At 41.0% G+C, this 16,207-nt stretch overlaps 1 protein-coding gene across 1 annotated transcript in view; it reads right to left on the minus strand.

The window, feature by feature from the left end:
• Positions 1 to 14: 14 nt before the first annotated feature.
• Positions 15 to 16,207, minus strand: part of col27a1a (collagen, type XXVII, alpha 1a) — a 210,187-nt gene continuing 193,994 nt past the window's right edge. Inside the window, exons 51-61 of the mRNA XM_055875638.1 lie at positions 15,585 to 15,647; positions 13,061 to 13,114; positions 12,932 to 12,967; positions 11,545 to 11,562; positions 11,393 to 11,419; positions 7,472 to 7,498; positions 7,241 to 7,297; positions 6,948 to 7,116; positions 6,615 to 6,724; positions 4,641 to 4,859; positions 15 to 1,083 (exon numbers count right to left, since the gene is read on the minus strand). Coding sequence (XP_055731613.1) covers positions 937 to 1,083; positions 4,641 to 4,859; positions 6,615 to 6,724; positions 6,948 to 7,116; positions 7,241 to 7,297; positions 7,472 to 7,498; positions 11,393 to 11,419; positions 11,545 to 11,562; positions 12,932 to 12,967; positions 13,061 to 13,114; positions 15,585 to 15,647 — 927 coding nt within the window. The 3' untranslated portion in view covers positions 15 to 936. The remainder of the gene's footprint in view (positions 1,084 to 4,640; positions 4,860 to 6,614; positions 6,725 to 6,947; positions 7,117 to 7,240; positions 7,298 to 7,471; positions 7,499 to 11,392; positions 11,420 to 11,544; positions 11,563 to 12,931; positions 12,968 to 13,060; positions 13,115 to 15,584; positions 15,648 to 16,207) is intronic.

The following is a 16,207-nucleotide window of genomic DNA, read 5'->3' on the forward strand; positions in this document are numbered from 1 at the left end:
TGGGTATGCAAGTGTTCAAACCCAGATCCTTAATATTTATTGAAGAACTGAACATTAAACATGGGAAAATGCAAGGCAAACAGACACGTGAAGGCAACAGCATAGATCTTGTTTGGAGATGCATGAGTCATTTGGCTGATATTTTGCAGGTAAATATATATATATATATTTACAGTTGAAGTCGGAAGACGTGTAGGTCTCATGGGTAAGTAAGGACGTGCTTTAAAAAAATACTTCACACGGGCCAAGAGCGGAGTCAAGCACCAAAGGCACACAAAAAAAGCCTTCAGCATTTTTAAAGTCCAAAATATTAAATGATCATCTAATTTTCTATTGCACTTGAAGATTATTTCTTTACATAAAATATACATGTATAAAAGTGACAGAATACACATATATATGTACAGTATGTTTAATATTGTTCCCAATTACTTTAATTAATCTCTTGCACAGACTGTTGTTCCTTGGTATTAATTAAGTACACACTGTACACACTGTATGATAACTCACTATAATTCCAAAAGTACGGGAATTGGCAGTATCGACTTAGCCTGGATGTCCCTTAACTTAAATGTTCACGAGAGACTGTTTGGCAAAGCCTTTTCTCCAAGAAGATATCCACAGCTTGTTTTTAGTTTAAATCATTCCTGAAGAGCAAAAAATAACAAATTGTCTTCTTTAGGAGCTATTAGTGTGAGAACTCCCCCATTCCTCCTTTGCTCTTCTTCTCCTCATTCTCCCCCAGCACCAAAATATCTTCCCTTTATTTCTGCAGTCTGATGAGAGGGGTGATACGGGGGTGTTGAGGGAGGGGTGCAGAGGTCCTTCTTGGACAGTGCTTGAGGGAGGGAGTGGACTGTTCCATTCACCCCAACTGCATGGAGGTTCAGAAGTGAGGGTCCCTGCGCACACAGCACCACACAGACATACACACCCTTACAGGAAACACACAGGGCCAACCTCCAGGTGGTAGTGTGACCCGAGTGTGGCCTTGGGTAAGTTATAGATGTTAACCACAGGGAGCAGGTTAGGATCCTGGGAGTGGAACACAAAATGGGTCTGGTGCCAGCGTCCATCCTTCATCTGTAATAGAGAAACAAAGAAGTCAAACTAAAAGAGTTTCAGATTTTCTGATTGATATGTTGTTATTCTATTACTGTTCATAGTGCAGAAAATGGAAGTGCAGAGACTGGAGGAAGAAGTAGCCCCTTTCTGATACCCTCACTGAGACAGATCAGCTACTGGTCAGATACACTCCCCTCCATATGCATTTGGACAGTGAAGCCTAAATAAAAAAATGTGGCTCTATACTCCAGTATTTTTTATTTGAATTCAAATGTTTTATATGAGGCGACAGTACAGAATGTCACCTTTTATTTGAGAGTATTTTCATACATATCTGTAAGCACAGTATGTATCTAGTCCCCCCCCATGTGAAGAATTCATAAGAATTTGGACTAATTCAATTAACCCAGGATTCCTGAAATGTGAGACCTGTGTTATGTTGACTGTAGTGAAAGAGGAAGAATTTACAGACTTACTGTATGCACTTGTGAAAAGTGTAAACAACTAGTTGCCTCAAAAGACCAGATCATTGAACAAGGATCCTAAAAGAACATCACGCTCTGGCTAAGAAGACTTCAAGATTGCATGCTGGTTTTGATGTGACAATATTAAATGACGGAGAGGGTAATACAGGGTGCTCTATGAGATTGGAATCCTCTGCAGTAGCTTCTGAGGATACTACCTTGGACCACTTTCCTGTATTAACACATCCCACCGACGAGAACCAGTGGACTACTGCGTCTTGCTCTACACCGTCGGAGGCAAAGTGGAATCGAGTTCGAGCTAAGAGAGGAGGAACATTCCAACTTATTCTCCCTCTGCCCTTTCGTCCAGACCTGCGGCTCTCGAACAGTTTTCCGGCTCTGAGACCCCCTGACTTCACCGGGGCCCCTCCGACAAGCTCCTCTGGACCTGGTCCTGGGTTACTGAGCCGGCCATCCCCTGGATCAACCCCCATAGCTGCTGAGCCTTCTTCACCACACTTTGTGTGGGATGGACCGTTTCAGGTTGTCAGTGATGAGCACGCAGAGGAACTTGAAGCTTTTCACCCTCTCCACTGTGGCCCCGTTGATGTGGATGGGGAGGGGGGGGGGGGTGCTCTCTCTGCTGTCTCCTGAACTCCACAATCAGCTTGTTTTGTTGTCGTTGAGGGAATGGTTATTTTCCTGGCACCACTCCGCCAGGGCCCTCACCTCCTCCCTGTAGGCTGTCTTGTCATAGATGGTAAATCAGGCCTACCACTGTTGTGTCGTCAGCAAACTTGATTATTGAGTTGGAGACGTGCGTCCTGGGTGAACAGGGTGTACAGGAGGGGGCTGAGCATGCACCCTTGTGGGGCCTCCATGTTGAGGATCAGCGTGGAGGAAGTGTTTTTGCCTACCTTCCCCACCTGGGGTCGGCCAATAAGGAAGTCCTGGACCCAGTTGCACAGGGTGGGATTCAGACCCAGGGGCTTGGGCTTAGTGAAGAGCTTGGAGGGCACTATGGTGATGAGCTGTTGTCAATGAACAGCATTCTTACATAGGTATTTATCTTGTCCAGATTGGATAGGCAGTGAGCAGTGTGCAGTGCGATGGTGATTGTATTATCTGTTGGGGCAGAATGGAGATTGTAGTGGGTCTAGGGTGTCAGGTAAGGTGGAGGTGATATGATCCTTAACTAGCCTCTCAAAGCACTTAATGATGACAGAAGTGAGTGCTACGGAGTGATTGTAATTTAGTTCAGTTACCATTGCTTTCTTGGGTACAGGAATAAGGGGGGACTTGAAGCATGAGGGGACAACAGACTGGGATAGGGAGATTGAATATGCCCATAAACACTCCTGCCAGCTGGTCTGCACATGCTCTGAGGACGCGGCTAGGGATGCCATCTGGGCCGAAGAATGAGAGCTCACTGTCCTCGTGAGCGGCAGTGGTCGGCATCGGTGGCTCTGTGTTTTTGCTTGAAGCGGGTGAAGAAGGTTTTTTAGCTTGTCCGGTAGTGAGGCGTTGGTGTCCGCAACGTGGCTGGCTTTCCCTTTATAATCTGTGATTGTCTGGAGTCCCTGACACATACGTCTTGTGTCTGAGCCGTTGAATTGCGTCTCCACTTTGTCCCTGTACTGTCAATTTTGTCTCTTTGATTGCCCATAGCTGGTCTGTTTGTACACCTTGCCGTGCTTAAATGAGGTGGTTTGCGCTTTCAGTTTTGCGCGAATGCTGCCATCTATCCCCGGTTTGTGGTTTGGATAAGTTCTAATCGTCACAGTGGGAACAACATCCTCAATGCACTTCCTGATGAACTCTGTCACAGAGTCAGTGTATACATCAAAACTTTATTGTCCAGGGACTGAAAGTTAATGAATAATATACTCTGAAGAGGTGGATGATATGCACGCCTCCTGAGTCTGATTAGCAGCCCAGACCGTATTCCTATTCTCCGTCGACAGAGCAGCCCCAGAATGAATGGAATTGCCTCTGGGAGTTCAAACAAAGGATCCAATTCAGGAAAGTTTAATTTCTTATCGAAATTCTGACGAGTGACCGCTGATCTAATATCCAAAAGTTATTTTCGGATGTAGGTAATAATGCCGGAAATATTCTGAGCAAATAATGTAAGAAATAACACAAAAAATAAAATACAGCAAAGTTGGCTAGGAGCTAGAAACATGGCGACATAGCTAGCCAACTTTGCCTCATCTGAGAATAATTTTAGCTACCTATTAACTTAGCAACAGTAGCTAGCTTGCTTTTGGTGGAAGAATTCATTCAACATTTTGTGTGCTGAACTGGTTAGCAGCATCACTTTGATTTCATATGAAGTATGTATTGTTTTAACTTCGATTAATTGAGCCTGTTTTAGAAAACAGAAGATGGAGTCCTAAAGATGGCGCTGCAATGCTTTGTTATGTCACTTGATTATGAATCTATATATTTTTTTGCTGGAATGGAATGTTCGTATACTGTATTTTTATGTCTCACCATGATTTTTATTAGCTATCTTAAGATGAATGCACTAACTGTAAGTTGCTATAGATAAGAGCATCTGCTAAATGACTCAAATGTAAATGTTTTACATGCAGATCTCATATTACTATATTGATACATTTCTTCATGTTTTTTATTTTAATATTGATGTCAATGTATCATTTGTAAAGTTATTTATAAAAAATGTAGTTATTTGTACGTAGTTATTTGTACGTAGTTATTTGTAGATGTGACTGTAAAACCTAGCAGTACTACTTATTTATCGTGTTTTGCAAAAAAAAAACATTTGTCTCTCTGAAAGGAAGATAGTGATAGATTTCAAGCAATCATTGAACAACCCCATGTCATGATAAGTAGTGAAACAACACATCAATCTCTTTAATAAGTTATTTTAACAATAAAAGCTAATTGACCATATCTTTAAATGGATACAGTGTATATAGCGTTTTGGAAAGAAACTCTTCATATGGAGGGGAGTATATCTTCCATACCCCTAATGGTTAGAATCAGGGGTAGGGTAGTGTAAACTGATCCTAGATCTGTGGTGAGAGGCAACTTCGACCTCAAGCTCAGAGAGTGCACTCTACTGAGAGAACATGGCAGCCGTACCCAACAGGAGTCCTCGATGACGTGAGGCTCCATCTCTCCTCCTGCCTCAATGATCTCCCCACTCCACGCCCTGAAATGCACAGACCCCTGTGAAGGAGGCTGGTCCTCAGAGGTCCTCCAGATAGGTACGTTCAGGCAGTGGATGGTCACATGTTGCACCGCCTCTGAGCTCAAGAGATGCAGGAAGTTCATCTGGACACGCCCAACACTAATCTCCAGCTGCATTGTCAATAAAGAGGATGAAAGTTGTTCAAAACAAATACAATAATATATCATAATATATAAATATACAGTAGAAGTCAGAAGTTTACATACACCTTTACCAAATACATTTAAACTCAGTTTTTACACAATTCCTGACATTTTATCCTAGTAAAAATTCCCTGTCTTAGGTCAGTTAGGATCACCACTTTATTTTAAGAATGTGAATTTAATTTTAGCTTTTATTTATTTCATCGCATTCCCAGTGGGTCAGAAGTTTACATACACTTAATTAGTATTTGGTAGAATTGCCGTTAAATTGTTTAACTTCGTTCAAAGATTTGGGTAGCCATCCACAAGCTTCCCACAATAAATTGGGTGAAGTTTGGCCCCCTCCTCCTGACAGAGCTGGTGTAACTGAGTCAGGTTTGTAGGCCTCCTTGCTCGCACACGCTTTTTCAGTTCTGCCCACACATTTTCTATAGGATTGAGGTCAGGGCTTTGTGATGGCCACTCCAATACCTTGACTTTGTTGTCCTAAAGCCATTTTGCCACAACTTTGGAAGTAAGCTTGGGGTCATTGTCCATTTGGAAGACCCCATTTACGACCAAGCTTTAACTTCCTGACTGATGTCTTGAGATGTTGCTTCATTATATCCACATAATTCCCCTTCCTCATGATGCCATCTATTTTGTGAAGTGCACCAGTCCCTCCTGCAGCAAAGCACCCCCACAACATGATACTGACACCCCCGTGCTTCACGGTTGGGATGGTGTTTTTCGGCTTGCAAGCCTCCCCCTTTTTCCTCCAAACAAAACGATGGTCATTATGGCCAAACAGTTCCATTTTTGTTTCCACAGACCAGAGGACATTTCTCCAAAAATACGATATTTGTCCCCATGTGCAGTTGCAAACCGTAGGCTGGCTTTTTTATGGCGGTTTTGGAGCAGTGGCTTCTTCCTTGCTGAGCGGCCTTTCAGGTTATGTCGATATAGGACTCGTTTAACTATGGATATAGATACTTTTGTACCTGTTTCCTCCAGCATCTTCACAAGGTCCGTTGCTGTTGTTCTGGGATTGATTTGCACTTTTCGCACCAAAGTACGTTCATCTCTAGGAGACAGAACGCATCTCCTTCCTGAGCGGTATGATGGCTGCGTGGTCCCATGGTGTTTATACTTGCGTACTATTGTTTGTACAGATGCATGTGGTACGTTCAGGCGTTTGGAAATTGCTCCCAAGGATGAACCAGACTTGTGGAGGTCTACAAGGTCTTGGCTGATTTCTTTTGATTTTCCCATGATGTCAAGCTAAGAGGCACTGAGTTTGAAGGTAGGCCTTGAAATACATCCACAGGTACACCTCCAATTGACTCAAATGATGTCAATTAGCCTATCAGAAGCTTCTAAAGCCATGACATAATTTTCAGGAATTTTCCAAGCTGTCTAAAGGCACAGTCAACTTAGTGCATGTAAACTTCTGACCCACTGGAATTGTGATACAGTGAATTCTAAGTTAAATAATCTGTCTGTAAACAATTGTTGGAAAAATGACTTGTGTCATCCACGAAGTAGATGTCCTAACCGACTTGCCAAAACTATAGTTTGTTAACAAGAAATTGTGGAGTGGTCGGCGCATCTGACAAATAACATTTGACTTTTGCCAATTGAATGGAAACCTAGCTACTATTCATGAAATACTGTGGCATCATCTATTCAGTGTGACTGGTTGTAGTATAACTGGTGATGTATGACTGGTGATGTCTGCAGTACCTTGGACACCGTTACAGGTTTTAGGCAGGTCTGCCCTCCACCTGTGAAGTTACAGGTGACCTCTATTGTATCTGAGGAGTAGCCCAGGTTTGGGTCAATCCAATAAGTGCCTAGGGAGAGAAAAGAGTCAGTTACTAAACACACTCTTTCCCATTCTTCTTCTCCCTCTTGTGTGCACTTACAGTACATGCATGCATGCGTGCAATCGCGCACACGCACACACACACACTCACACACACATCTGTCCTCTCACCATGCAAGCACACACACACACACACCTGTCCTCTCACCATGCAAGCGCACACACACACACACACAGATCTGTCCTCTCACCATCGCTCATTTTCTGTTCACAGCTGTGGAGGTCCCTGCAAATGCGGGCGGGGCTATCGCTGGTGCCCAGTGGATTTTTCAGGCTCTGGATCAGGTCACTAAGGTAGTGGATGGTCTTAATGATCTCTGTAACATGGTCTAGCATAGGCAGGTCCATAACTAGCCAATTCTGCACAGGGATAGAAAAATGAATTTGTAGCAGTCTACAGTCAATCAAAAAAACATGAATGGATGAGTATACATGAGAATAAATGGCTATGTTCACAGCTTGTTGAGGGTATCATGGCACTGACCTCAGTCCTAAGTGGGGTGTTTATAGACTCAAACACCTGAAGGGAACCGTCCTGTTTCTGAATAAGAAAACGGGGCACAGACAACATAATGTAACATTACACTGTCATAGGACGTACTGTATATGAAGATAACGTGTTTGGTGCTGTAGTGATGGCCGTAGTCACAATAGCTAATGTTTTGGTGAAAGGTCTAGTGTATTTAGTGTATTGAAGAGATGTACAATAACTTACAAATGACAGAGGGACACCGGGAGGACCCTAGAGAAAATAAAACAACCAGTCAGGATGAATAACGCTACAGATCACCTAAAGTTACACAGATGGAGTATGCTCCATCACATTTGGATTGCAGGAACTATCAAGAAATGAGCCCTTATAAAGTACTAATCTTGCAATGTAGTCCTTGATTAGGCCCATCTGAATTCTTCGGTTGGAGGTTTCCTTAAGTTGTTCTGCGTACAACCTGGTACCTTTGGCACAATATTCTCTTTAAAAAAATTGTATCAACAGCTTTTGTGTGTGATAAAAAATGATCAGTCACAATAGTGGTTCGCGATGCTACTTTCCAACATGCTAAGAGCAGGGAGTTTTGAGAATGCACTGTGAACTAAGCTGTTTTTATGAAAATGGAGCCCTTCAAAATTGAATTTGAGAGCAAATTAGGGTAACACGTTACATAACCATGTCAAAGTATTGTTAGACTCCAGGTGAGAGTAATTGGATGCGTGGTGGGACCAGAAAAAAAGATGAAGAATCGTTCCCGGCGCGCCTGCCTTGACCGCCTCAAATAGCCGACCAATTACCCTGTCACCAACCCTTAGTAAAAATTGGAAAAAATGGTGTTTGACCAGATACAATGCTATTTTACAGTAAACACATTGACAACAGACTTTCAGCACGCTTAAAGGGAAGGACATTATTGGCTGAGAGAAATTGATGAATAAAAGATTGTGGGGGCTGTTTTGTTAGACTTCAGTGCGGCTTTTGACATTATCCATCATAGTCTGTTGCTGGAAAAACATGGCTTTATACCCCCTGCTATATTGTGGATAAAGAGTTGTGGATAAAGAGTCTAACAGAACACAGAGGGTGTTCTTTAATGGAAACCTCTCAAACAAAATCCAGGTAGAATCAGGAATTCCCCAGGGCAGCTGTCTAGGCAACTTACTTTTTTCAAATTGTATTAATGACATGCCACTGGCTTTAAATAAAGACTAAGCTGCTTGGAGTAACCATGGAGTGTAAACTGTCATGGTCAAAACATTTTGATACAACAGTAGCTAGGATGGGGAGAAGACTGTCCATAATAAAGTGCTGCTCTGCATTCTTAACAGCACTATCAGCAAGGCAGGTACTACAGGCCCTAGTTTTGTCGCACCTGGACTACTGTTCAGTCATGTGGTCAGGTGTCACAATGAGTGACTTAGGAAAATTGCAATTGGCTCAGAACAGGGCAGCACGGCTGGCCCTTGGATGTACACAGAGAGCTAACATTAATACTATGCATGTCAATCTCTCCTGGCTCAAAGTGGAGGAGAGCTTGACTTCATCACTACTTGTATTCATGAGAGGTATTGACATGTTGAATGCACCAAGCTGTCTGTTTGAACTACTGTCACACAGCTTGGACACCCATGCATACCCCACAAGACATGCCACCAGAGGTCTCTTCAAAGTCCATAACAAACTATGGGAGGCGCACAGAAACTACATAGAGCCATGACTACATGGAACTCTATTCCACATATTGTAACTCATGCAAGAAGTAAAATTAGATTTAAAAAACAGATAAAAATACACCTTATGGTACAGCGTGAACTATGAAGCAACACAGACACATGCATACAAACACATGATAACATACGCACTGTACACATGGATTTTGTTTTGTATATATGTGGTAGTAGAGTAGGGGCCTGAGGGCACACACTTAATGTGTTGTGAAATCTGTTATGAATGTATTGTAATATAAAAAAAATTATAACTGCCTTAATTTAGCTGAACCCCAAGAAGAGTGGGGATTCATAATTAATACAAATACAAAGTTACAACAGCTGACATAACATGTCATAACCGGTCATAGTATATAGACATAACATTGTCATGACCCATTTATAGTGGCCCCGAGTGGCGCAGCTGTCTAAGGCACTGCATCTCAGTGATAGAGGCGTCACTATAGACCCTGGTTCGATTCCAGGCTGTATCACAACCGGATGAATTGGGAGTCCCATAGTGCGGCGCACAATTGGCACAGCGTTGTCTGGGTTAGGGTTTGGCCTGGGTAAATCATTGTAAATAAGAATTTGTTCTTCACCGACTTGCCTAGTTAAATAAAGGTTAAATAAAATAAAGACGAATAAATAAATTTAGACCTGTTGTGACATATATTGCATTATTCTATGGCTGGTTATGACACCTACATAAGAGTGTTCTTTATTTCCCTGACAAGAACTTTCCTTTTGTTTGAAACTTTGTTGTTGTTGTAATTCTTTTAAAGTAATTTTTCCCCATCATATTTTAAATAACTTGTAGAAAATAAGCTTTCTGACCATCTTGTTTACTTGGACTAAGAAAATACACTTAATGGCACTGTCAAGAAACATTATGACCATCATAATCATATAAGCCAGATAGGCCTATCTCGTACATGCCCTTATATCAGTCATCTGTCAAAAAGAGAGTGTCTTGTCCTCCTCCTGAAATCTGCTACTGCATTCATCCCAGTCATCAGCAGCTGAGCATTGGGGTAGGTGCATGTCTGACATCAATGTGTGTGCAATTACAATGATAGTTTAATATGGTTCATTTCCCAAAAATGTATTCAACATAAACACACTGACACGTAGGCTACGGTGTAATTGACTGTTTTTCCTTGTGTGCAGGTTTTGTGGGTATTGACGCTTATGTTGTTTTATTAACTAACTACGTGGTAGGTTTCGTGGGTTTTTACACTCTTATGTAGGCGTCATAACCAGCCATAAAATAACTACCGTGGTTGGTTTTATGGGTTTTTACATTCTTATGTAGGCGTCATAACCAGCCATAAAATAACTACCGTGGTTGGTTTCGTGGGTTTTTACACTCTTATGTAGGCGTCATAACCAGCCATAAAATAACTACCGTGGTTGGTTTCGTGGGTTTTTTACACTCTTATGTAGGTGTCATAACCAGCCATAAAATAACTACCGTGGTTGGTTTTATGGGTTTTTACACTCTTATGTAGGCGTCATAACCAGCCATAAAATAACTACCATGGTTGGTTTTATGGGTTTTTACACTCTTATGTAGGCGTCATAACCAGCCATAAAATAACTACCGTGGTTGGTTTCGTGGGTTTTTACACTCTTATGTAGGTGTCATAACCAGCCATAAAATAACTACCGTGGTTGGTTTTATGGGTTTTTACACTCTTATGTAGGCGTCATAACCAGCCATAAAATAACTACCATGGTTGGTTTTATGGGTTTTTACACTCTTATGTAGGCGTCATAACCAGCCATAAAATAACTACCGTGGTTGGTTTCGTGGGTTTTTACACTCTTATGTAGGCGTCATAACCAGCCATAAAATAACTACCGTGGTTGGTTTTATGGGTTTTTACACTCTTATGTAGGCGTCATAACCAGCCATAAAATAACTACCATGGTTGGTTTTATGGGTTTTTACACTCTTATGTAGGCGTCATAACCAGCCATAAAATAACTACCGTGGTTGGTTTCGTGGGTTTTTACACTCTTATGTAGGTGTCATAACCAGCCATAAAATAACTACCGTGGTTGGTTTCGTGGGTTTTTACACTCTTATGTAGGCGTCATAACCAGCCATAAAATAACTACCGTGGTTGGTTTCGTGGGTTTTTACACTCTTATGTAGGCGTCATAACCAGCCATAAAATAACTACCGTGGTTGGTTTCGTGGGTTTTTACACTCTTATGTCGGTGTCATAACCAGCCATAAAATAACACAATATATGTCACAACAGGTGTAAACATGTGTCATGACAGTGTTATGAGCATATTATAACAGGTTATGTCAGCTGTTATGACATGGTTATAACCTGCTGTGACGCTGGGTGTCAAGTAAAGTGTTAGCCAAATTAGGTTAACACACTAACAAAGTATGCTAGATTGAGTTAGGAAGGTGAAGACTTACTGAAGGTCCCGGTGGTCCTGGATGCCCCTGTGAAACAACAAAATCACAAAACATCTCAAACCGCTAGTTATAAATGCCTTTTTTAAGCCTAACATTGTAGGGTTTTTAAATCAGTTTCATTATTTAAAACCTCCTGCACTGCAAACACATACCTTTGGTCCTCGTAATCCCTGTCGATGAGCAAGAGGGAAAGAGAAAAAAAAAAACGTAAATTCTGGGTACACCCAGGAAAAAAAAGGTACCTACAGTAGTTGTCACTGAGGTACCCTACTTGTCACTGAGGTGGTACCCTGTAAGGTACGTCAATATTATACCTTTAGTCAGCGGTATATCATATTACTTATTACCCTTATAGGTTGTATTTGCAAAGAGGCAATTGTGTACCTCTTGGGTGACGAAATAGCACCTTTCTCACAGGTACAAATGTGCACCTACAGAAATGGTACACATTAGCTTTTTTAGGGTGCCACTACAGCCCTTTTGATACACTTTTATTTAACCACACATTGAGATTAATTCAATAAATAGCAAATATTATATACACAATAAACAATCAAACAAAACAAACACATTTATAAATATAAAAATCCCGAGCCTTTCTCCTAAACTGACCCAGAGACCACACCACATCCAAATGAAACATTACTTGGAGATTATTACACATGATAAGGGCCTGGTAGGAAGAGGTTATTTTTAAGTGACAAGAATGCTGTACAATGCCTGTTTAAACATTCTACATCCTTTTTCCTTTCTTTTTTTATAACACGCCGAGAAAAACAATTAGATATTGTAAGGAAAATGTCGACTCAACATTTGATATTAACAATAGCTTTTTTTATTGTCTCATGCGCTTACATAAATCCTTTAAAAAGACCACAGAGCTGCAAGTGGACAATACCCAGAAAACATGACCACATTGGCCCTGTTGGATATTCTGTGGGCATGGACTAGCTCCACCAGCAACACCAGTCCAGCACAGGCTAGCCCACACCAGCTTAACATGTGCTAGCACATGCTGGGCCAATTATTAGGTGGGTAACATAGCATGGGCCAAATGGGGAAGCCCACACTGGCCCCTAATGTGTTAGATGGGGTGAGTGTTTTATTCTGTTCTACTTGATAATGTAGCGGCGGGGGCTCATTAGAATATTTGGGGCGTGGTTTGCTTCCAGTTATTTTGTACAGCTGTTACTGAGAGTGTCATTCCAGATTGTACACTGCCATTTCAGTAGTCTTAATAAAGAACTTGAGTAAGTGCATGTGACACATAAAAGTATCTTACATAGTAACCTACTATGTTGATTTTTGGATACAATGCTAATCTGTTAAAACGGATCAATTGTCATAAGGTTGGGCCTATACCATGAGCTCATATTAGGACCCAAATGGCCCTCACCAGAGGAGGGCTGCCCTCAGCAAAGGACCAAATGTGTCATTATTGGAGCAGGCTGAATCAGTGAAGTGAAACAATACTAACATTGACCTTGGATTCCAGAGTAGGTCTAGTAGTTAGGGGGGTTTGAGTACTGAAGTACTTACCATCTCTCCACGGCTCCCCTTGTCTCCTTTAGGGCCCTGAGGAGATACGTGTATAGTCAGAATGATGAAGGCTAGCAAGCAGCCATACCTAAATAAATATTGTTTCATTGATATGGACAAAATACTTACTGGACTTCCATCGGGCCCAATAATCCCCATCGGACCCATTACTCCACCTCTGCCCTGGAGATGGAAGGAAAGAGGAAGAGAGTGATGAGTTCACGTCAATCTATAGCCCTGTTTATATCTGGTGCTAACATGCGTCCTTTGTTCCTGATCTCGTCCACATTCTGATTGTGCACACATTTTTAGACTGGTGTAGACGATTAAAAGACTCCAGAGGCAGTCGGGAATGCATTGTGTCTGGATATCTTACAAGTGTAGACGGATCTAGACAGTAAAATCATTCAAATCATAATTGAGCCCTACAGACGAAGAACTAGATGGGCTTTTTGCATTTTCATAAAAAAATATCTCACACCAAATACAAACATACACATACAAATACGGACAACGACTTTCAGTCGCACACAAACAACGACAACATCTCATCTGCCCAAACCCCATCCCTAGTGCCTGCATTATTATCTGCCATGTGGCCTTAAATTGTATCAATTAGTTTTTCTTGGTCACCCAGGCAATTTAAATATTTCAAGAATAAATCTTATTGTTTTTCCATTGTGTTAATGATGGCGGATTGATTTCCACGATTTTCATACATTTTTTTCAAGATCAGTGAGGTGAAGAGAATCGTCCAGCCCAGTGGGTATCTCACCACCATATGCCATATCTTGAAATATGCAGACAGACGGATTAAAAGTAAGTTTACATTGTAATACTTCTGACAGACAACTTTCTAGCTCCGTCCCATAATTTGGGGACTTCATAGCATTCCCAGAAAGAATGGATTACTGAGTCATTGTAAATAAAAAGGTGTTCTTAACTGACTTGCCTAGTTAAATAAAGGTAAAATAAAATATATAAAATATAGTTTTATACTTATGACATGGCTCTAACGTTGTGCCTTTTACATTTTCAGATCAGTGATGTTTTTAATAAATATCATTATCTGATGACTGTACCATCAAGAATTGTGAACAGACATAGAAGTAGATAGTAGTGTTACGGCTCTCGTTTGTTGAAGGAAGAGTGGACCAAAGCGCAGCGTGGAAAGTGTTCATGATTCTTTTATTTCAAAAACACTCAAACAAAATAACAACCGTGAAAATGAAAGCGCACAGTTCTGTCAGGCAGAAACACTAAACAGAAAACAAGATCCCACAACCTAATGGTGGGAAAAGGGCTGCCTAAGTATGATCCCCAATCAGAGACAACGATAGACAGCTGCCTCTGATTGGGAACCATACTCGGCCAAAAACAAAGAAACAGAAAACATAGAATGCCCACCCAAATCACACCCTGACCTAACCAAATAGAGAAATAAAAAGGTTTTCTAAGGTCAGGGCGTGACAAGTAGAGGTTTTGTCATTTCAGGTGGTGTAACATTCTAACTCCAAATTATTTATATTGTTTATACAAATGCAACTGCATCAGCTGTTCAAAATAATAAAACATGGAGATATTGTTCTTCTGTAAGAACAATATTATCCTGCCCTCTAAAATCATTGACAGGTGGCACCATTGACTTATGGGGTTAATATGTCTTAAAATAAATATTATTTAGAAAAAATTTGTGAAATTATTTGCATACAAGGAAATCTGGAGACAATGCGGACACTGTGGACAAATTAGAGACACATTTTAACACCATGTGTAGACGCAACAAACCTTGATCAGATAGTGATTGGATAATAATGATCAGATCAGGAAACCCACATGATAGCGCAAGGTGTAAACGAGGCTTATGACATGTGCAAGACAGTGACCAACATATTTTTCTGCTGGGGAAGATTTTATTTTCTGCAGTGATTACACCAATATGCACTTGCTAAACATCCCCTGAGTAGTTTTGAAGAAACTTGTGTGTCACTACTGTAGTCAAAAAATAGTTCTTAATATTCCGGGAAACTTTATGAATTGTATCTGAATTGAAATTTCTTGGTAAAAATGTGTAGCACTATTTTAGATATTTTAGAATATAAGATATTTTATGGATACTGTCCCTGACCTGGGTTCAAATAGCTTATTTTTCTTTCAAAAGAGACCAAGGTACAATTGCGCTAACTGACATCGGTTTGAAAAAAATCTGTGTTCGTACATGGTATAACCAATAAAGTGTTCAAGAGGGTAGGTTCGCACACAAGGTAGACATAGTACAATATCTTCTTTATGCTATTTTAATATATTTTCTCTAGCAGCAGCAAGGGAAATACTTTTTCACACAGATGTTTCAGACAAAGCCTTCTCCTGTGTGTGCAATCAATAAACCCATCACAGAATAGTCCCAAAAGTGCAAACCCAGCCCCTCTGGCACTTAAGGCAGGCTAAATCAAACAGATTAAGCCTAGTCCTAGACTAAAAAGCAAACTCAAAAACCCTTCCTCCAGAGTTCTTTTTCATCTAGGACTAGGCTTGAGCTGTGTCCGGGAAACTAAACCTCAAAGTATTTGAAAGAAAACAAATACTAATTGAACCCAGGTTTGGTAGAGCTAGCATGCCGGAAATTACGGGTCTACAAAAGGCCTCTACTTACCATTGTGCCCCGTGGCCCTTTTGGTCCCTGTATGCCTTTTGGTCCCAAGTCACCTGGAGGCCCCTGGAAACATAAATGACAAACATTTATACAATCAGTATACTTCATGTGCAACACATGTATTACACCCCCCCATTTAAGTATAGTAGTGATTTTAAACTATCACCCCATTTCAAGGCTTCCTTATCTAAGATTTTTGAATCCTTGATAAATGTACAACTTTGCTATTTTTTAATCTGAGAAATGTATTGTAACGACCCTGCGTTTATAAGCGCAGATATCAACTCTGCCGCTCGAGCATGCTTTTGGGGCACAGTCGATAGCACGCTGGACTTCGGGCTAGAAGGTCTGTTTCATTACAGTATTTTGAATGTAAACTAATCAGGGTTTAGACCTGGGCATAACACTATTAGAGCAACCACTTTAGTTGTTAATGAACTTGTCAATGCTTTAGACACTAAAATGAAATGTGCTGCTTTGTTTGTGGAGAAGCTTTTGATACTGTTGATCATGCTATTTTATTGAATAAGTTGTCCTCGACAGGCCTGAGCTCTGATGCCTGTTCATGGTTTCATGATTATCTTAGTGACAGAACTCAGGACATCGTGATTGATGAGGTCCAA

Source organism: Salvelinus fontinalis, chromosome 21 (genome assembly GCF_029448725.1).
Source record: "Salvelinus fontinalis isolate EN_2023a chromosome 21, ASM2944872v1, whole genome shotgun sequence".
Lineage (NCBI taxonomy): Eukaryota > Metazoa > Chordata > Actinopteri > Salmoniformes > Salmonidae > Salvelinus > Salvelinus fontinalis.